The sequence below is a fragment of the Primulina huaijiensis genome, chromosome 15 (assembly GCF_012295235.1).
Source record: "Primulina huaijiensis isolate GDHJ02 chromosome 15, ASM1229523v2, whole genome shotgun sequence".
NCBI classification, from domain to species: domain Eukaryota; kingdom Viridiplantae; phylum Streptophyta; class Magnoliopsida; order Lamiales; family Gesneriaceae; genus Primulina; species Primulina huaijiensis.
The window spans coordinates 2,536,347-2,558,975 of record NC_133320.1 but is presented as its reverse complement, the minus strand read 5'-3'; the positions used below and the strand labels follow the sequence as shown (position 1 = coordinate 2,558,975).

At 32.5% G+C, this 22,629-nt stretch overlaps 3 protein-coding genes across 5 annotated transcripts; 2 read left to right on the top strand and 1 right to left on the bottom strand.

Annotated features, from left to right (window-relative positions):
- Positions 1-908: 908 nt before the first annotated feature.
- Positions 909-4,156, bottom strand: LOC140960071 (SUMO-conjugating enzyme SCE1-like). The gene is made up of 5 exons (XM_073418189.1): positions 3,934-4,156; positions 3,747-3,830; positions 1,988-2,140; positions 1,771-1,884; positions 909-1,198 (listed from the first exon to the last, which is right to left on the bottom strand). Exons 1-5 carry the CDS (start codon positions 4,135-4,137, stop codon positions 1,136-1,138), a joined length of 618 nt encoding a protein of 205 aa, XP_073274290.1. The 5' UTR covers positions 4,138-4,156; the 3' UTR covers positions 909-1,135.
- A 1,866-nt stretch (positions 4,157-6,022) lies between these two features.
- Positions 6,023-10,081, top strand: LOC140960200 (homoarginine-6-hydroxylase 2-ODD-C23). 3 transcript variants are annotated; one of them, XM_073418364.1, is made up of 12 exons: positions 6,023-6,198; positions 6,396-6,511; positions 7,466-7,584; positions 7,683-7,746; positions 8,287-8,354; positions 8,772-8,830; positions 8,918-9,083; positions 9,176-9,195; positions 9,278-9,324; positions 9,389-9,469; positions 9,587-9,676; positions 9,799-10,081. In XM_073418364.1, the coding sequence occupies exons 1-12, from the start codon at positions 6,165-6,167 to the stop codon at positions 9,925-9,927; spliced, it is 993 nt and encodes a 330-aa protein (XP_073274465.1). In that variant the 5' UTR covers positions 6,023-6,164; the 3' UTR covers positions 9,928-10,081. The 3 variants fall into 3 exon arrangements, with proteins under 3 accessions (XP_073274465.1, XP_073274464.1, XP_073274466.1); XM_073418363.1 differs by having other exon boundaries at positions 8,772-9,083; XM_073418365.1 differs by lacking the exons at positions 7,466-7,584; positions 7,683-7,746.
- A 6,362-nt stretch (positions 10,082-16,443) lies between these two features.
- LOC140959478 (probable beta-1,4-xylosyltransferase IRX14H) lies at positions 16,444-20,815 on the top strand. Its single transcript, XM_073417311.1, has 3 exons — positions 16,444-17,439; positions 17,591-18,148; positions 20,345-20,815. Exons 1-3 carry the CDS (start codon positions 16,721-16,723, stop codon positions 20,589-20,591), a joined length of 1,524 nt encoding a protein of 507 aa, XP_073273412.1. The 5' UTR covers positions 16,444-16,720; the 3' UTR covers positions 20,592-20,815.
- The last annotated feature ends 1,814 nt before the right edge of the window (positions 20,816-22,629 follow it).

Below are 22,629 nucleotides of genomic sequence, written 5' to 3'. Positions count from 1 at the left end.
GTTTCTCATGAAAACTTGCGGGTGTGACATGTCAAAAGTGAAACGATCTAACTTCTTTTATCTAGCGTTATGTGTCCTGATTCGACTGTTCGTTATAATTCATTTGTTATGACTTCAAAGCTTAAGATATAAACTGAGGAATATGATGAAATTGTAGAGAAAATATATGAACAACATCAAATTTAATTATGTTTTTATGAACTTAAACGAAATCTTTACAAGAACAACAATGACTAAACAAATAGTAAAGCATAAATAATCAATTGTCACTCTTATGTAACTTGATAACAAATTGTTGGAAAAACATAGGTAAATTACTTTTTTCAGCAAGAACAACAATGACTAAACAAATAGTATAATTTGTTTGTCAATGCCTCACAATCTATGTTCATAATGATCACTATTTTCAAGATAGTAGCATTGAAAATCTTGGACCACAAAATATTTAAAACTTTTTCTCAGATGATTTTGTACTAAATAGCCACAAATATTGGCAGCTTATTTGGCAGGGGTTCCCTACAATGTACATGGCATGGTTGTTTCTGCTGAGTGAACACACATGTTCACACACAATTTCACACACACTGCTGCATGACATACTCTATTAGGTTGATGCTATAATCAATATAATTACTAATTCACACCTTCAACAACCATCAAACAACCACCACCGGCAGCCGCCGCGTACCACCTCCAACCATAGCAAAGCTTCGGCATTTGCCACCTACCACTACCGTCGGGGTCGAGAGCTACAGTGATATGATATAAGCTATGTAGGGTTTTAGAGTTCCGTTGAAGTTTTGACTAATGTTATAATTTTAATTGTTTCAAGTGATGATATTAGATATGACAAATATAGAATAATTTTTCTCGACACACGTACGCGCGCGCACAAGTATCACACAAAATAAAACACAACAGTCGAACATAATGGACAAAAGGCAATACAAATCATCGTCAATTTGTACAACACCAACACCATGGTTTACACACAGTTTGGAGAAGTTTGTTAAAGATTAAATCTCGACAAGTGAATATACCACTAACATGAATCGACCGGCAACATGGCAAGTTCCAATCCATAGTAACATTCCACAGTATTTGGTTCAAATTGGAAATTAAAACAAACTTGTATTTAGACAAGAGGCGGGTACTGCTTCGCCTGCTGTCGAACCCTCTTCTTATATTCTGTTGTGTCCTGCATGTGTGTTACGACAGAGGAATTCTTGATCACCAAATAATTCCAGAAATATACAATAAGGTATCAATGAATTGAATCGAGGGGGGAACAGGAGGGCTTAAGATCAAATTAACAGGAAATTTTTTATCTTGGATGAATTGAATGCATGCATAATTTTTTTCATCTTAAAATTTCAAGATAGCCAACCTGACTAAGATAATTCAAGAATGCTACTTCATATGAAAGGTTTATGGAATCAGTCCTCAAATTGGGTGGAAAAAGTTGCATATTCGGCAGGTGATAACAATAACATAACATCTATAACATAACATGGCTGAGATAATTTAAGAATACTGAGTGCTATGAAAGATCTATACGATCAGCACACAAAATGGAAACCAACAAGTTGCAATTCAGTAAGTGATAACAATAATTCACAACCAAAAACGGATGTTCTGCAATACTATTCTTGAATAATTACACCCAAGTATAATTGGTCAATGCAAATATTTCTTAAAAAAAATTTAAAGGGAAGTGAAAGAAATGCAAATGGTGACAACGACAACCTTTTTTTTTTATATATTTAATACCTGAATAAACAGATGGTAACCCTCAGTTTGTGCTGGATCAGATGGATTTGGTTGATCCAACAAATCTTGAATGCCAACCAAGATTTGCTTCACAGTGATGGCTGGTCGCCAGCCCTATAAATATATATGAGAAAGAGGTGGGGAAAACAAGTTGTTTTATATTTGAAATGAGCATTAATCAATAATTGATAATAGAAAGCAATCGAAATATACTTACACTATCTTCATTGAGAATTGAGAGGCAAACAGTTCCAGAGGGATATATGTTTGGATGGAAAAAACCTTGGGGAAATTTACATTTCGGTGGCTTACTAGGATAATCTTCACTAAACTGCATCGTGAGAGGGTAATAACCACCATCCCAGTCCGTCTGCGAGACCATCAATTATTAAATAGTGCTAATCACGGTTTATCGCTCTCAATTTATTCAGAACGAGCACTTCATAAGATTGGTGTTGAAACTCAAGTATATCTATAAAAGTAATCCCAAGCTCAACCACAAGAAAAAGAATAAATATGATCGGACTCGACAAAAATAATCCCAACCTCAACTCATCCAAACTCAAATAACTGACAAACATGTAAATAAAAATAATAGTTTGATAAATTATGTTTTGTGAACCAGCTTCAATACTTATAACTGTATCTAAAATGTGTTACCTAAAATATCATCACCTTTTATAATTTAACGTGTAATTGCTAAATGTCTATTCCCAAAAATCCAGTTAAACGAAAAAAGTAACAATTTCATCGAAAATTTTTACCAAAAAGCTTCTTATGTAATTTTATTTTCTATTTTTAAAAAATTAATCAAGAGTTACTAAAACGACAAAGTGATTTTGTAATTTAGAAAATGTCTTTGCACACATGCAAAATGTGGGCTTGATTTCCAGTACAAAATTAAACCATTGCCATTTAAGTGAGTTAAAAAAAAGATGTGCAAACATGCTAAATGCATCTTTTATTCAAGCATAGAGCAAAGATAGGCGAGACAAACAGCACCCCAAATCGTAACTACCTTATTATTAATAATACATAAAAGAGGCTAATAGAATCAAGCGAAGACAAGTTGCCAAGCACTGCGGAGATACAAATGCACTACATAGCAACCTCGACAGTTTCTAGCAAACTTTCAAACTTTAAAGTAAGAAATGAGAAGACAGATAGCCGAATTATGCCATATCCCACCCATAAAGGGAGAAAACATACATCATATTCATACAAAAGAAGAAGCAGAAACCGATTCAAGTTCAGTTGCTGAAACAACACATCCCATAATTGGTTCTTTGATGCCTCTTTACAAGGTGGACAACTTTATATTTCAGATACTGGATACCAAAAAACTCTAATTTAAGATCATTAACCATCATTTTCAAGCCCATCCTGATCAGAGCAAATGTAACATCTAGCAATTCTGGCAATCTGTCTATCAAATATTTTCCATTGTCACATTGTCACCGCTGCAAATATTTTCCATCACTAAGAACGAATCTAGTTATGACTAAGGACCATGAAATCCCAAGAGTTCACCGACAGAATTTAATACACAAGTGCCATGAGAAATGCAGGAAAGTGTCACATGCCACGCCAACAATAAGGTATTGATTTTTGTGCTAAACTAAACTCACAAGACAGACTGTTGACCTTCCAACTTCATCCACACTATTTTTCTTAAGAAAATAAAAAAAATTGCACAAGAGAATATTTTAATAGCCAAAATCGATTGAGATCCTAGCCTAGGTGCCACAAATACTAGCAAACAATCTGTGACTTCCGGTTCTAAACAGAATTAAGCTACTGCTATATATGCTTAGAACATGGTTATTTTCCTCAAGAAAACCTGAAATTTCCAAAAATTTCGACACCCTATATGCCGCCAAAACAGCAGTAAATGCATCTCAAAACGAAAAAAAGGAAAGACTAAAAAAAAAAAATAACTAGCAACAAAATGAAAAATCGAAGTACGAAATACTTACCCCGGCCTTACCAGGGATTGTGCAGTGCCAAACCATCATGTTCACAGTACCATCAGGAAGAGTCTCAGGTTTAGCCACAAAACCCTAAAAAAACAAAAATTTACACAAACCCAACAAAAAAAAAAACCACAATCAAAGAACCCACATAAAAAAATCCCCCACCCCACCCGGGAAAAAAAAAACGAACATGAGGGTGATTTTTGCGCCACGATTTGCGTTCCTCGATGAGGCGGCCGCGAGCTATACCTCCAGACATCCTTCTCCAAATATAAAAATTACCCTTGTGCGTAAATTCTTTCACAGAGGACAAGATAAGCAACAGACTTTCCAACCGCACGGCAGTGCTCGATTTATATCGAAGAGAGAAGAGACGGTTGAGATTGGATCTCATTGAATCGTGTGGATGAAAATCAATATGACTTTTCTTATTATTTCTATTCTAATGCTTGCGTGAAAACCACGCCCCTGTAAGTCTCCTCGCGGGGAAAACACGTGAGTTGTTGCCGGCAATGTCCCAACTTGTTTTTTTTTTTTTCCTTTTATGAAAAGTTTGAAGTTGTTTTATAATTATTTAAAATTATTGATATTATATAATAAATATATTTAAATTTTAAATATTATTATAACAAATTATTATATAAATTTTTTATATTATTTGTGATATATTTAAATGAAAGTGACAATATTTTGTCATTAAATTGATTTATTTTTTACAATATTCGATATATTAACTAAGTGGAATTGTAATTAATTAAATATATATTTACAAAATCATATATTATTTAATTTATCAAAAGTTTTAAAAAATACATAAATAAATTTGAAAAATAAATTTTTTTGGTCATTTATCAGCTAAATAAATTCTGATTAAAATTTAAATTATTTTTAAACCTGCTAACAACTATTTATGTTAATAATAATATCAATTTACAAACAATCAAAATATCAAAAATTCATAATTACACTGTTTACTTAAAAGTTGTCAAACATAAATTTTATATATTTATTTATTATTTTTGAGAGTATAAAGAACTTAACACATAAAAATAACACAAAACTCGAAATTGTGATCAAAATTAAATGAAATTATAAAATCAATGCAGATATTTAAATATAATTTATATTTTCAAATGACAACATATTCAAATTTAAATTGTAAAAAATAAATCGAAAAAACTTTCACATTAAATAACATATTCATTATATATTTATTATTATATATTTAATAAATTAAGCGGATATTTACATGATACAATAGAATACTAAATTTATAATAAAGCACTGCTTTTATACATATAGAGTATAAAATCTTTTTTTCCTCGAACGATACATATTAGAAAAACAATCAGGTTATAATTAACAAAAAACTTCTTTTATACCATAATTTTATTGATTCGAAAATATAAATAAGATAGATAAATATTTTGATAGATAGTTTAAATTATTGTGTAAGTTATTGATGATTTCTTTTTTCCAATAAAATAATATTTCTTTTCAAATCTTGCAAGCTTATCTTTATCGATATTCACAATAAAAAATAATAATCTTAGCATAAAAAATAATAATTTTTCATGGATGACCTAAATAAGAGATTCGACCTACGAAATTGATCCGTAAGACCGCCTCACAAGAGTTTTTGTGTTTTTATTTTAGATTAAGGAAAAATCATTTATTTGAAAATAATTAAAATTATTGTGTTTATATAATTATTTCAACAATATAAATAAACGAGCAAAAAGACAATAATATATATCGTACTATCTTATTAAATTATTTATGGAAGTACACGTGCTCCATCTATGAAAATTAAAGATAAATCCAAAACGTGAAGATCATTTTCTAATTTGGTCGGAATTCACAAAAATTTGTATGATAGTTCAATCTGGATTGGAAGTTGAAAAGGATGCGTGGTGCTTTGATCATACTCACGAGGAATATATTTTTTTTAATATAATTTTTTAATCATATAATTAAGGATATTATTGATAATATTAATTGTGATTTCACCGAATTAAATTAAATTTCTATAAATGGATCTTTACTTTAATAACACGGATAGATATATCGATATTTATATGTTATATGGTGAAATTTAGTATGGAAATTCCAACCAAAGTTGTTTAAATTTGTCTGTGTAAGCTATTATTTGTATTTTATATTTAAATTAATTTCTTAAATCTTCGGGACAAAACTCGTTTGTCTGATAAATTAAAGAACTTTTGAAAAAATCATTTAATAGACCTTCTCACGGGCTTCAGATAGATAAAAAGCCCGCCCAATAATGTAATGAGTTGGCCCAGTGTAAAAAGAGCCCACAGGAATCACCCGAGTCAGAATCTAGCAATCTTTTCCAGTCTGATTGGTTTGCTCCAGTAAAAAGAGAAGCCAAGCACAGAGCGCTCAGAACTCAGAAGTTCCATGGCAACGGACTTCAAATCCATCCCCTTGATCGGTAATAAATTTTATCGAATTCTAAAACGTGTTTGTTGCCAAATCCTCTCTCGATTTCTGTTTCCGTGTTCCACTGCTAAGTTTTATTTTTCTAAATCGAAGAAGATTCGATTATGCCAGCTAATAAGAGTATACTGGCATCTTAAAGGGAGCTATTTTTTATTTTTTATTTTTTGTCGTGAAAAAATTATGGAACAGATATCAGTCCTATGGTGGAGAAATGGGATGATCCAAACATGTCTCTGGATGGAGGTGTAGCCCAAGTCGTTCAACAATTACACCAGGCTTGTCGCGAAGCTGGGTTCTTTTATGTGGTAATTTTCTCAGTTTAATCTGGTTATGTGATGATCATTGTTTTTGTTTGTTTGGCTCAATCCCCGTGTTCTGAAATTTACTGGGAAATGAGCTGTATTAAACTTTCCGTACGTAGAGAAGCACAGTTCATTGTTGCGGTGATATCCTGTGATTCTTTTGTTGTTGATGGGATGCGAAAATGAAACCACACAGCTGCTAAACCACTTAACCTTCTTCAACCTCCATTACTTTTTCTCCAATTCGGTGTCCGGCAATTAGCCGAAGGGTATGCCACAAATACATTAGAGAATGGTATCAGATGAACCATTCGACTGTCAAGTGACTGACCGGGTAGGCTAAAATTTATACTGAAGAAATCTGTCTATGATATAACTGGGGTATCTAAAAACACATTAGGGAGGCTAGGATGTTACTCGGGGTAAACCCTCCCAACATTAGATTTGTAAGTAACCTTTGTTTTGTACTTACATTCAAAGTTTGGGGGTACAACTAAATTTTTGTGGGATTTATAATCTGGATGGATTCCTTGTCTGGCTGGGATGTCAGCTCAAGAAATCTGCAACCATTCATGTATTCTTCAATGGCTTTATTTCCAGCTTTGATACATGGGTCCTTGGTTCTCTGGTTTAGCTAGTAATTCGTTCAAATGTTGATATTGAGGAGTTGGCTATCAGTTTGAGAATTCACTTTTATTGATCCAAGTGGATGGCTGCTTATTAACATGTATTGAGTGTATGAGGTGTCGGCCACTTATTTTCAGGGTTATTATCTGTGTTAAAATATAATATAATAATATCTTATTTATAGGAGAAGTGGAAATTTAGTTAACAGCCATGATCATGTTAGGATGTGAAAATGAGATCATAGTGGTTTTTGAAGATAATAAAGATTTTTATGAAAAGGAAAATGGTTGTAGCCTTTGAATTCTTACGTCAATGTCTTTTATTTTGCAGAAGGGACATGGTATCCCTGACTTTTTCCTTAAAGAAGTTAGAAGTATAGCACACCATTTTTTTAATTTACCGTATGAAGAGAAGCTGAAGATTAAACTATCTGCAGCAACTGGATACAGGTTTGTGGAATGCAATAACAATGTCGTGTGAATAATGACTGAGGTTTGACGTGATCAGTACAATTTTTTTTTTACTCAAATTGACCTTTTGAATACAGAGGATATCAACGAGTCGGTGAGAATATAACGAAAGGCGTACCTGATATGCATGAAGCCATTGATGTAGGTTTAGATTCTATACACCTTTTCACTATTAAATGTTGCTTGGTTGGTCCAACTGTTCATCAGACATACCTTAGTCTTAAACTTGGTTGGTGCTGATCCATCCCCCATTGACACTTCCAGGATTATGTCTTGTAACTTGTATCGAGAATGCTGATTCTTGTTTACTCTATTGTTTATGAGTCTTGCTTTGAATGATATCTTTGGAATGTTGTGCTGGCAAACAGTTTTAACCAACGATGTTGTAACTTATTCTTGGCACTAATAAGATGTCGAGGAATTTTTTCAAGATGAAATTCAAGATGATGTTATTCATTTTCTCTGATAAATTGATGGGCTTTTGTTTTATGATTATTCATTAGTTTGTAATTTTGTTATATGTGATAATTTGCTTTGCAGATACTTATATTCTATCATATGATACCTGTGGATATCTTACTAAATAAGATGTGTGCTCCTTGGCTATACGATACCCATGCACCTTGTGCTTTTAGTAACTATGGCTGAGATTAATATTTAAATATTGTTTGTGAATAACAGTGCTATAAGGAAGTAAAACCTGGAATGTATGGTGCTCTTGGCAAAGTTATGGAGGGATCAAACAAGTGGTATATAAAGTTCAGTTTGAGCTGTTAAATTATTGGCAAAGAATAGTTTCTCATTTCATATGTTTTGATGATTTACCCCTTATCAAACTTTGTTGAGGACATGTAATTTCAAATTAAGTTATTTAGCTTTGGAGAATTTTATATTTAAACTTGTACATGACTGAGTTTTAAAATTGTGTGTAAGTTTTAAGATTGCCATTATGAACCTCAATATGCTTGCAGATTTGCACAAGATAGTTAACATAACAATGGGTTTTTCATATTTTACTAAGAAACCCATTGCGATTCTATTGTTACGGTAAATCTTTTTGTTAAGCACCCACTCTGCCTGTTTGATTTGAGTTGGTTGCTGAACAATTTGAAGTGAGACTAACTTCATATCCGTGACTGTTTGGTATTGAACCTGTATGTCCACAGGCCAAATGATCCTCTGAATTTTAAAAATTTAATGGAGGAGTACATCAACCTTTGCACGGGTACTTTGTCCAATAAAGTTCCATACTCTGTTCCTGAATCTTTTCGTCTAACAATCTATATGAAATCACCATATTATGAGTTTATAGATCTGTCTCGAAAGATAATGAGGGGCATTGCTCTAGCCCTGGGTGGATCAATGGATGCGTTCGAAGGGAGTAGAGCAGGAGATCCATTTTGGGTTTTTCGCATAATCGGATATCCTGTTGGCTCTCATCCATATGGACAAGAAATGCCAAAGAATGACATTGGGTGGTGAGCAAGGTTTTAATATTAGTTTTTCATCTTCTTTCACTTGGTTTACTGCTAATTAAATTTTTCTTCGTCTGCCATTTGAATGAATCTAGTGGAGCTCACACTGACTACGGTAATGTATGTTTTTTATCGTTAGATATCTATTTTTTTATCCTCTTGTTTATCCTCTCACAATTTATGATTCTTGTTTTCAGGTTTACTGACATTAGTCAATCAAGATGACGATATAACTGCCCTTCAGGTTTGTTCTTCTCTTTGTTTTATTTCTCTTTAGCAGGTTAATTGAGCTGTTAGATTTATTAAAGGTGAGAAACAGTGAGGGAGAATGGATATCAGCAATGCCAATTCCTGGCACTTTTGTTTGTAACATTGGTGACATGCTTAAGGTACACCCTTACCTCAAACACACTAGCGATCGGTCGGAAACTTTTGTATGCTGCAGCATACACTCAATCCTAAATATACAAATTGTTCACCGAAAGATAATTTCTGAAAAATGGCAGATTCTAACGAACGGTCTATACGAATCAACGCTCCATCAAGTCATCAACAACTCTCCAAACTATCGTGTTTGTGTTGCGTACTTCTATGAGGTAACTCTCATCCCAACAGTCGTAAAGAAAGTACAAGAATAGAATGTGGGAGTGTATCCTTGCAAGTCATCTCACCTCTTCCCACAAAAATTTCCATTTTATGTGGATTTTCTTCATGACAGCCTAACTTCGATGCTGCGATAGAACCGATGGATATATGTGTGCAGAAGACAGGGGGTACGAAGAAGTTTGAAGGAGCTGTATATGGAAAACATTTGGTCGGTAAAGTCGTTACGAATTTTGTTGAATAGGTCTTTTGGTGTAATGTTTTTGCCATCACCGTTGTATTATTGTAGAACGTCTATTTCTTGTCCACTTATGCTGCTTATGGTGCCCAAAAAATGATCTGATTAAACGAGGTCTTTATTTATGCCTGGTGAAATGACACATCTCAGTTCTTGATTATGATCAGAGGCGAAAACTGGTTGGACTGGTGTGGCTCAGACCAAATCTAATCTGGCCAGGAAGAACCAGGCTATGAAATTTAAAACCCAGTTTTAAGCCTGGTCTTGTCCCGTAGCAGGGGTATAATTCCTCCACCCCATTTTTTAGAATGTGTGTAGTTGAAACACGATGAGAAAATATGCCAAAATCTCATATTTTTAATAAAGTATGAATGAGCATGTATTTTATTTCTAAATTACTCTATGCAGTAAAGTGAAATATGAAAATCATCCTAAAGAAATTAGGGAAATTTGCATTTTAATTAATAACCGTACCCAGGCCGGTTCATATACCCTACATTATGAACGAGTGGATCTAAACCGATTGCTCAATCGACCCGATTTTCACCGGCTGGTTTGGGTTGGTTCTCCAGTTTTTAGTTACAATTTGCTAGACAAATTATCCCTTTGTGAAAATGTTATAGTTGGGGCAAATCGAAATTATCATCCCTGGGATAATCATAAGCTTTTTATTTTTATTATTATTGTCATTGTAAAAATAATTTTATAGTAAGATTTGACTTTTTGAAAAATTAATTTTCTCAAGTGTTCTAAATAAGTTCTAAAAAGAACGAATGGTGACAAATTGTCAATGTCAAACTTTACAAGTTTAAGTAATTTAATATGAGATTAAATGCGAACAAATATTGTTTTTAGTTTTTGATATGATTTTAATTATACCAAGGAAATAAATAGATTAAGAAAACGGCAAATTTCAGAAAAATACTTAAATCAATGTTTCAATTAAGGTTCAGTACCTAGCCATAATTTTGTAAGATTCAGTACCTGACTTATCCATACTTTTAGTTTTGAATCCTCATAAAGCAAAATTTACATTTTTACCCTTTATTATTTAAATAAATATATTATTTTATCCAAAAAAATTATATCTCTCTTCTCCATTTAAAAAAATATTGTTTGTCAATTATCATGGAATAAAAGTAAATACTTATTTTGACATACAAAGTACCTATTATTGGATTTCAGATACTTGATTTCGCTCTTTGAATACTCCAAATATATAAGAAAATACTATATTTTCGAGCATTCGCCATAAATTCAGTCATTGTTGGTCTTTTCATGAAAAATGCATTAGGATGACTTATTCATGTCATTTTATTTTTTTAAAAAAAAAACATAGGTCATCACTAATCATGAAATAAGATTAAGTATTTATTTTGACCTACAAAATACTTGTTTTCGAGTTCCAAATGCTTGATTTGACTCTTTGAATACTCCAAGTGTGTAAGAAAATACTGGATCTTCGAGCTATCACAATAAATTCAATAATTATTGGTCTTTTCATTGAAAATGCATTAAGATGACTTATTTATGTCATCTAATTTTTGAAAAAACACAGTTTCTCACTCATTGTTGAATTAGAAAAAATAATTATTTTGATCGATAAAATACCTATTTTGGGGTTCCAAATATTTGATTTCGCTATTAAAATACTTCAAATGTGTAAGAAAATACTTAAGTTTCAAGTAATATTAAGTGACTTTTGATGGTGTCATTTGTGAAATTAAAATATGATACTTAAATTGGTACAGAGAATATCTAATTAGAGTCTATAAATACATGATTTTACCCCATAAATACTCATATCTAATTATTTGAGGATGTCAAAATATAATTTGAAGTTAATATTAAGTGACACCAATGATAATATTCGTGAAGTAAATATGTGATACCTAAATTAATACAAATAATACATAATTCGAGTTCACAAACACTTGATTTTACATTTTAAATACTCAAATTCTATTGAGTATGTCAAAATATATAGTTTGAAAATAATATTGAATGTTCTTTGATGATGAGATTTGTGAATAAAAAACGTGTTACTTAAATTGGTACAAATAGTACCTAATTTGATTTGACATATATTTGATTTTACCCTTTTAAGACTCAATTTTGATTATTTTGGGATACAAAAAAAATAATTTTAAGTAATATTGAGTGGCTTTTGATTTGTCATTTGTGAGGTTAAATTCTGATACCTAAATTAGTAAAAAAAAAATATCTAATTCGAGTCTACCAATACTTAATTTTACTCCCTAAATTAGAAGTACTTTAATTTGAGTTTAAAAATACTTGATTTCGTAAATGAGATACTCACAATATGTATTAAAATACTGGATATTTCGAATAGACAATATTTCCATGGAATAAGTATTTGGATGACATATTCATCTCATTTAATATATTTTTTGTAAAAAAAAAAAAATTCTCGAATAAGAATGAAAATTTTAAAGTACTAAGTTTTACTTGAGAAGTACCTAATCCGAGTTTGCAAATACTTGATTTCCTAAATGAGATCCTCACAATATGTATTAAAATACTGGATATTTCGAATAGACAATATTTCCATGGAATAAGCATTTGGATGACATATTCATCTTATTTAATATTTTTTATGTAAAAGAAAAAACAAATTCCTAACTAAGCATAGAAATTTTAAAGTACTTATTTTTATTTGAGAAATACCTAATTTGATATTGCAAATATTTGATTTGGTACATGAGATACTTATAATATGTAATTGAATATTGGATATTCGAATATGCAACGTAAGCTCACCAAATGTTTATCTTTTCTTGGAAGATGCATTTGGATGACATATTCATCTCATTTAATATTTTTTGTAAAAACAAAAAAAAACCAAAAAAAAATTCCCAACTAAGTATTGAAATTTTAAAATACTTAGTTTTACTTGAGAAGTATCTAATTTGGGTTTGCAAATACTTGATATCTTGAATGAGATACACACAATATGTATTAAAATACTGGATATTCGAATAGGCAACGTAAGTTCATCAAGTATTAATTTTTTCATGGAAGATGCATTGATATGAAGAGTATCTAAATTGGTGAAGTTAAAATATTATAGCTAAACTGATAGAAAGAGTATCTAATGCGAGTTCACAAATATTTGATTTTACTCCCAAAATATTTATATCCAACTATTTGGGGATGTTAAATTATATAATTTGAAGTTAATATTGAGTTGTCTTTGATGATGACATTCGTGAAGTAAAATTTTGATACCTAAATTAATACAAATAATACATAATACGTGTTCACAAATACTTGATTTTACAATTTAAGTACTCAAATTTGATTATTGATGATGTCAAAATATATAATTTGAAGTTAATATTGAGTAGCCTTTGATGATGAGATCCGTGAAATAAAAATGTGATGCATAAATTGTTACAAGTATTACATAATTAGATTCAACTGATAATTAATTTTACCCTTTAAAAACTCATATTTGATAATAAGTATAATGAAATAATATTGATACATATAATGAAAGATTACCAATAAATATTATGAAAGAATACTGATGAGAATAATATCAAATAAAGTATTGCCTTGTCATTTAATGAATACCAACAAGTATTGTGAATGAATATTAAAGATATTATAAATTAATACTCATAAGTATAAAGAAAAAAAACACTAATAAGTATAATGAATAATTACCAATAAGTATTATGTCAAATAAGTATAATTGTCAAATAAGTCATTCAATGAATATCAAAAAGTATTGTCAATTAATATTGATGAATATTTTAAATCTTTAATCCAAGAATCGATAGATATGCTTAAAGTGCAAATTTCAAGCTCATTTACGAACTATGTTCATAATGTATCTCCCAATTAGTCCATGATTAATAATGAACTTTGTTTATTTATTTAAATGACATGAATAAGTATCCTAATGAATTTTCCATGGAAATATTGCCTATTCGAAATATCCAGTATTTTAATGCATATTGTGAGTATCTCATTTACGAAATCAAGTATTTGCAAACTCGGATTAGGTACTTCTCAAGTAAAACGAAGTACTTTAAAATTTTCATGCCTATTTGAGAATTTTTTTACCAAAAAAATATTAAATAAGATGAATATGTAATCCAAATACATCTTTCATGGAAAGACCAATACTTGGTGAATTTACGTTGCATATTCGAATATCCAGTAGTCTATTACATATTATGAGTATCTCGTGTACCAAATCAAGTATTTGCAATATGAAATTAGGTACTTCTTAAGTAAAATCAAGTACTTTTAGATATTCATGTTTATTTGAGAATTTGTTTTTCTTTTACAAAAAAATATTAAATGAGATGAATATGTCATCCAAATGCATCTTCCATAGAAAGACAAACACTTGGTGAACTTACGTTGCATATTCGAATATCCAGTATTCTATTACATATTATGAGTATATCATGTACCGAATCAAGTCTTTGCAATATGAATACTTCTCAAGTAAAACTAAGTACTTTAAAATTTTCATGCTAATTTGATAAATTTTTTTTTACAAAAATATATTAAATTAGATAAATATGTAATCCAAACGAATCTTCCATGGAAAGCCAACACTTGGTGAACTTACATTCGAATATCAAGTATTCTATTACATAATATGAGTATCTCTTGTAACAAATCGAGTATTTGCAAACTCAAATTAGGTACTTTTCATCCAAATGCATAATACCAACACTTGGAGAATTTACGTTGTCTATTCGAATATCCAATATTCAATACATATTGTGAGGATCTCATTTACAAAATCAAGTATTTTCCAACTCAAATTAGGTACTTATCAAGTAAAACTAAGTACTTTAAAATTTTCATTCTTATTCGAGAATTTTTTTTTTTTTTACAAAAAATATATTAAATGAGATGAATATTTCATCCAAATGCATCTTCCATGGAAAGCCAAAACTTAGTTAACTTACGTTGCATATTTGAATATCCTGTATTCTATTACATATTATGAGTATCTCCTATATCAAATCAAGTATTTACAAACTCAAATTAGGTACTTCTCATCCAAATGCATATTCCATGGAAAGATCAATACTTGGACTATTAGAGAACTAACGTTGCCTATTCGAATATCCAATATTGTAATACATATTGTGGGTATCTCATTTACGAAATCAAGTGTTTGCCAACTTAAATTAAGTACTTCTCAAGTAAAACTAATTAGTTTAAAATTTTCATTCTTATTTGAGAATTTGTTTATTTTTTTTACAAAAAAAAATATTAAATGAGATGAATATGTCATCTAAATGCATTTTCCATTTAAATACCAATACTTAGTGAATTTACGTTGTCTATTCGAATATCCAGTATTTTAATATATATTGTGAGTATCTCATTTACCGAATCAAGTATTTGCAAACTCAAAATAGGTATTTCTCAAGTCAAACTAAGTACTTTTGAATTTACATGCTTAGTTTGGAATTTGATTTTTTTACAAAAAATAATTAAATGAGATGAATATGTTATCGAAATACACCTTTCATGAAAAGACAAACAATGACTGAATTTATAGGGATCGTTTGAAGATCTAGTATTTTCTTACACATTTGGAGTATTTAAAGAGCCAAATCAAATATATGAAACTTCAAAATAGATACTTTATATGTCAAAATAAGTATTTAATCTTATTTCATGATAAGTGATGAACTATATTTTTTAAAAAATAAAATGACATGAATAAGTCATCATAATGCATTTTTAATGAAAAACCAACAATGATTGAATTTATGGTGATTGTTCGAAAATATAGTATTTTTGCACACATTTGGAGTATTCAAATAACAAAATCAAGTATTTGAAACACCATAATAGGTACTAATACTTTGATAGATGGAAAACACACAATTAATTTGGTGGATAAAATTATATATTTATTTAAATAATAAAAGGGCAAAAATGTAAATTTATCTTTGTAGGTAGTTAAAACTAAGGATGTAGTGTTGTCAGGTATTAATTTGTAAAAAAAAAAACATCTAGGTACTGAATTTTAAATCAAAGATAGACAGATGTATTTTTTTCAAAGTTGCCCTTAAGAAAACATGTAAACATACAAAAATCAAGAATAAATATGTAAATCTTAGAATTTTTTATTATCAAGAATAACCATTAAATAATATTTCACTATTTTTTGGGTATTTTGTTTAATAAATTTTATATTCAAATATTTAAAACTTAAAATTTAATTATTATTTAAAAAAACTCACGTGTTTTTCGTTCTTAATAATAATTAATGTTAATTTTGTAGATAAAAGAATATAATTATTGAATCTGACGTCTTAACTCATTTGATAATTGACATCAACTGGAAACAACTCAGGTCATCATTATTTCTACTTCCCTTAAATAGCGTCATTATTAGAGTAATTAATTGTTAAGCATTAGTCCTAAACCCACTCCGAAATCCCCAATTTACCCTCCATCTTGTCCCCCACGATTTGACATGTGTATTTCATGAACGGATGGACCCTTCGATTTTCTCCTCCAATCACCAACCAATTCATGTCCGAAATTTTCACCTGATTTTTGTGTTATTATAGGGAAGCAGGAGATGGATTGTAATTGGAAGCTGACATTGAACTAACGATTGAATCGTAAACCGAAAGAAATCTCTTCAATTAATTTCCTCCACCAAACCCTTCCCAACCAATCTGTTTCCATTTCTTCAAATCTACTCTGCTATTGGGTTTTTCTTTCTGCACCTGAATTGCATTTTGGAAAACAGTTGTGGGAGTTGGTGGGTTTTTGGCGGGGCGAAATGAAGCAGTTGGCGGCGTTGCAGCAGCAGAACCGTCGTAGCAACAGCTTCCGTGGCGGGCCTTCGCCGCTGGACGGGGCGGTAGAAGGCGGGAAGAAGTCGCCGGTGACTATTTTCTGGCTGGTCCTACACGGAATCTGCTGTTTGATAAGTTTAGTGCTGGGTTTTCGATTTTCGCGGCTTTTGTTTTTTCTCTTGTTTTCTACTTCCTCCTCCCCATTACCCCCTTCTGCTACCACTTTCTCCGCTCTCCATACTTCATCTTCTTCCTCCGAAGTGGCCACGCCGCTGCCCAAGGGTAATTTTTCCACGGGAGGTGGCAGTAGGGTGGTAGTTGGGAGGCATGGGATACTGATTCGGCCGTGGCCACATCCCGATCCTGCCGAGGTGATGAAGGCGCACAAGATAATTGAGAGGGTTCAGATCGAGCAAAGATCTCTATATGGTATCAAAACGCCTAAACCAGTTATTGTGATCACACCCACCTATGTTCGAACTTTTCAGACACTTCATCTCACTGGAGTTATGCATTCGTTGATGAATGTTCCCTATGATCTTATATGGATCGTGGTTGAAGCTGGCGGCGTTACCAATGAGACAGCCTCGCTGATTTCTAAAGCGGGACTGAAGACTATTCACATTGGATTTGATGAAAAGATGCCAGTTCTGTGGGAGGATCGGCATAAGTTGGAGTCGAGGATGAGGCTTCATGCTTTAAGGTATATATTGATAGTGTCCATGATTTTATTTCGATTGATTAACTAATTAGATTTTGGTTGATCTAGGGTGTTAGCTTTGGTAAAAGGTGGATATCATTGTGTGATTATTAGCAGGAAATATTCTGTAACTTAAGGCCTTACAAATGTGCAGGGTAGTTAGAGAGAAGACGTTAGATGGTATCATCATGTTTGCAGATGATAGTAACATGCATAGCATGGAGTTATTTGATGAGATTCAGAATGTGAAATGGGTAGGCTCTGTTTCAGTTGGGATTATTACACATTCTGGGGGTTCTGAGGAGCGAGAATTCCCTGCTGTTGAGAACAATGATGATAAGACCTCCGAATTGCCTGTTCAAGGGCCGGCTTGCAATTCTTCAAACCATTTTGTTGGTTGGCATACACTCGATATGTCTCAATTTGCAGATAGGAGTGCTAGATATATTGGTGACAGGGCTGTTGTGCTACCAAGAAAGCTGGAATGGGCTGGGTTTATATTAAATGCAAGATTGGTGTGGGAGGACACAGCAGATAGGCCTGCATGGATTAAGGATTTAGACGAAGTTGGTAAGGATGGAGAAGATCTCGAGAGTCCATTATCCTTATTAAAGGATACGTCAGTGGTGGAGCCCCTTGGGAGTTGTGGGTGCAAAGTAATGCTCTGGTGGTTGCGTGTTGAGGCACGAGCAGATAGTAAATTTCCTGCAAGGTAAGTCTTTTGTACTATCTAGTACGTAGTATAGTGGTTCCTTATGGCTCCAACCCTTTTTAACTTTTAAGTGGGTGTGATCTGTTTTACCTTATGCTCGTGTCATTGTTTGTTGTCGTATGGATTGATTTGGCACGTATTTCTACTAGTGTTCTTCAGTTTCCGTCATGATCATTATGCATTACTTGAGGAATGGTTGACTAGTTTCTGAAGTTTGATAGTTGTCGACCTCTTTATGAATAGGAAATAGGATCACTATCCATTTATGTGTAGGAACGCGCGCGCACATATATGTACATATGTATTGGATACATTCTTTTATTAACTATCAGGTGTGGTGAAGGACAAGCTTCATTTAATTCGTGGAGCGTGTGTGTGTGTGTGTGTTGTTTTCATGAAAAATGAGTCGTGAGTAGCACCATTTGTGTTATGAATTTCCATGTACAATTTGTATTGGCTACACAGATTCCACAGAAGACTGGTGCGAAATCTCGTTATTGAGATCTATCATGCTATACCGTTTTTGCTGAAAGTTGTCTTTTGATGAGGCCCCTTGTACGAAGCTGGTTAGCTTTCAGCCTGCCACCAATTTGTCGCTAGGATGATAACACTTTGTCATTCATGTATCAACTATATCGATTTACCCCCCTGCAATTAGAAATATATGTTTCTTAGACTTAGCTATGAGGTGTCAGGCACGAATGTTAACTATCAGATGGTGGAAAATGAAGATCCGACCAAAAGGTGTATAAGTTAATTGAACCCATAAAGAAGGAATGCCATGTATGACAGTCGGTGAATATTAGGATGATCCATGTGTGTTTGACCTAAATTTAGGTTTTAAGTACATTAATTCATTTCCAAGAATGACATGGATTAATTTTTCACTTTTTAATAGAAGAGCGCCTGGTGATGGGATTTAGGAAGACCCAATTTATTGTCTAAAAGATTGTAAAAAATAGGGGTCTGAGATAAACCTCTGGAAAAGATATATGGCCGATCGAAGAGAGTAATACAAAATCATGAAAAATCTGTATGAAAAGAAAGAAGATTTGAGGTACTAAAGCCAGTTATGTGAGATATTTAGGAATAGCTCCCACAAAAACTCGAACTGAAGCCCAAGACTCGACTCAAAATAGGGGTTCAATTATACCAGAAGTCCGCCTCACATATGAAACCAGACATCAAATACATAAATAACCAGTGGAGCCACCAAAAGAAGAAAGGTAGGTCTTCAAGGCAGAATACCACTTAAGACCAAAAATAGAGAGGAGACTCCCTGTAGAGCAAAAAACCAACCCTAGCAGCCACCTGAAAAATTTGATATAGAATACATTATTTCGTACGACCATGGAAGACTGTATTTATATTTGTTGTTTATCCATTCTGTAACATGGTCTTTCAAACTGATTTCTTTCATTAATTTTCTCTTTTTAGGCTCTATTGACTTTGGGCTAGGTTTTGTATTATCATCATGTTTTCTCGTGTCTTTCTAGGAAAAACAGTACCATTGTTAATCATGCTGCTTTGTTTTCAGCAGCGTACTTAAACTAAATATGCACTGTGAAATTTTTGTAACATCTTTTACGAGTTGAGATTTATAATAAGCTTTATTCAGGGAGTCAATCCTCAATGAGTACTAATTTGCCACTCGTTCTCAATATTTGCTGAAAATTAGTACAACACCCCTAGTCTCACATGTGTTGGAATAATAAGTTTAAAAGAGTTTATATGAGATGCAATGGATTCCTATAGCAACTTGGGTTAATCATTTTTGTAAAACGAGGACAATTACAGAGTAGTTGCTATAGGGGGCCATTTTGCTATCACATTTGCGCGGAATTGGGCCCAGGACATTACAATTAGTGACAGGAATTGGCATTTTTTAATACAAATATTATACAGTTTACTCGTTGCTCTGACTGCTTTTGTTGCCTTTACATTCATAAGTAGATTTATGTCCTTAATGCTTCAGCTTTTGTACGCCTTCAATTACTCAGTATCGATAGGCATCTATATTTTCAATATTTAGAATCATTCTTGTTTTGTTATTGTTATTGTTATATATAAAAAGTTCTAGCAGAGGGCACTAATTTCTTGCAACAAATTGTGATCTTGAACTATATGATTCTTATGCATATGTTTGGCCACGTAACCAACTTGAAATCTTGATATAATTATTGTTTCAAAACGTAGATGGATAATCGACCCTCCATTAGAGATCACCGTCCCAGCAAAACGCACTCCATGGCCCGACTCTCCTCCCGAACTTCCATCTTTTACAGAAAAAGTTCTTGGTATCCAAGAGAGCATCCCAGAGAACACTGAAAAGCGTGCACCCAAAGTTGGTTCAAGAAGAAAACGCACTCGGAGCAAGAAGAAGCACACGACAAAAGTATTGAACGAGCATGTTACTATTACAAGACAATCCGGGGATAACTAGAAGCTTTTATTTCATCAAATCTCAGATACCGGCAAATGTGAATTTGTGACCAACGAGCAAACCTTTTACATGATAACCATGGAGGCGAAATGTTTGATATTTCTTGTTCGGTAAATACAGAGGCACATGTCACATTAACGATGGTCAGTCGATACACACATTTTGATTCTTGGCTTGTTTTACTTCTGAGATTGGTTTTATGTGAAATTCTTCCTTATTCCATATTTCCATTCCTTCATTCGTGTGATATATATAGCATTTAAACTTGTTTTACTTCTGAGATTGGTTTTATGTGAAATTCTTATTCCATTCCATTCCTTCATTCGTGTGATATATATAGAATTATTTTGAATAAAAATAGAAAATGCAACATTACGATTTGATTCAATTGGTTTACAATCAATGTAATTTCTAAAAGTTACATGATAAACTTTGTATTAGGATAAATGTATATATAAATTAAAATTTATAGTAAAGTAAATGAAAATACTCCGCACTACTCCATCCAATTTCATAATTTAAATCCAAGAATTGAAAAAAAATAAAATAAATAAACAAAACTATTTCCCTGATGCAGCATCTTTAGCAGACTGGATGGCTGACACGATGGAAGCAGCGGCATCAGCCAAGACGCCACCGCCGCTGTTGGTTTCGGCGGCGGCCGGAGGATGGAGCTGATGGACGATTTGCACCGGCCTCGTTTCCTGGGCTTGCCCCGCGGATGACCGGATGTCTACTGTATCCACCATCTTCTCCAACATGTCACCCGATCCACTCTTGCTATTGTTCATTTTGATTTGTTGTCTTTCGTGTGGATTGATTTCAATGGCTTGTGTGATTTAACCGAAGGCAATGTGTTCTTATTTTGGGATAATTTTTTGGCGGAGGATTTGGCGGGAGAATTGGTCATCTCGGGGCTAACTTTGCGTGGATATTTGTATGTATATAGCAAATTTTTTAATTTTGAAATATTTGGTTTGTTTATAATATTTTATTTTATAAGACTATTGAGGTGTAACATGCATTAAAATTATTTCGCTTGATAATTAATTCGAAAATATTTGGGTCGTGAGAGTTATTTCCTTTGCCAAATTTGTGGAGGAATGGTGGTGTGTAATACGTATCCAAAGAATTAGACCATTAGCCACAAATTTATTTTCAACTAAAACTCCAATTCATGTGCCAATCAAGTAGTCGATACGCGTGTTCATTTGCAATCGATTTGGTCTTTAAGAAATGGACAAAACTTTTGGTTATTATTATTATTTTTTGGGGCAACCACTTGTAGTTTCACAAATAATTGGAGCCATGCAAGCATAATTGCAAAACGCTAGTGATATTTACTGAAAATTTAGGCTCCGATTCCAGTAAGTGATACTAGTCCAGACGCAGGTTTCGAATTTACTTTGAGCCTGAAATCACGAATAATACCGTTAGAAGTGGGTCGGGAGGGTGTCCCTGCGTAGCCCCTCCGACGCTCAAGTCAGAAACTGAGGATATAAGATGAGAGCAGCTAAGGATGCTGCTGAAAATGATATAGTAAATATGAATGAGTTGGACACTCAGACCTGATATTTATAGGAGAATACCTGGGCCCGTCATAGGTCCATCACCTTTGTCAGGGATGGGCCGGGAGCTTGGGTCTGATTTTGATGGGTCCATTCCTGTGATATCACCTAAGAACCCATGATTCATCACAAACCACAAGGGAGATTTATCACATGAAAAAGGAAACTCTCCTTGGTGCTTGCCAAATTGAGTTAAGGTTTTGAAGCACATTTACTTTTTAAGGTTCGATAGATGAATTTATTTGTTATGTCATTTAGATAAATTAAATATAATATTTATCACATTGTCTCTTTTATATTTTTTTGCCAAAAATATGCCCGAAATATATAAAGAATAAAACAGGGATGTACTGTTTTAAGCATGAATTTGTTCATCCATTCTAAGGATAGCAAGCATAGTTTCGTTTAAAATAAGAAAAGAAGTGGCTTGAGATGGGAATCGGTGCATTTTAATTGTTACGTTGGTTCCA

Coding starts and splice junctions, on each gene's coding strand:
- LOC140960071 (XM_073418189.1), bottom strand. CDS start 4,137: ATGAGATCCAATCTCAACCGTCTCTTCTCTCTTCGATATAAATCGAGC. Junction 2,141..3,746: donor CAATCCCTGGTAAGGCCGGG/GTAAGTATTTCG, acceptor ATGGTCTCGCAG/ACGGACTGGGATGGTGGTTA. Junction 1,885..1,987: donor CAATTCTCAATGAAGATAGT/GTAAGTATATTT, acceptor ATATATTTATAG/GGCTGGCGACCAGCCATCAC.
- LOC140960200 (XM_073418363.1), top strand. CDS start 6,165: ATGGCAACGGACTTCAAATCCATCCCCTTGATCG. Junction 9,196..9,277: donor TGGAGCTCACACTGACTACG/GTAATGTATGTT, acceptor TCTTGTTTTCAG/GTTTACTGACATTAGTCAAT. Junction 9,325..9,388: donor ACGATATAACTGCCCTTCAG/GTTTGTTCTTCT, acceptor GATTTATTAAAG/GTGAGAAACAGTGAGGGAGA.
- LOC140959478 (XM_073417311.1), top strand. CDS start 16,721: ATGAAGCAGTTGGCGGCGTTGCAGCAGCAGAACCGTCGTAGCAACAGC. Junction 17,440..17,590: donor ATGAGGCTTCATGCTTTAAG/GTATATATTGAT, acceptor ACAAATGTGCAG/GGTAGTTAGAGAGAAGACGT. Junction 18,149..20,344: donor GATAGTAAATTTCCTGCAAG/GTAAGTCTTTTG, acceptor TTCAAAACGTAG/ATGGATAATCGACCCTCCAT.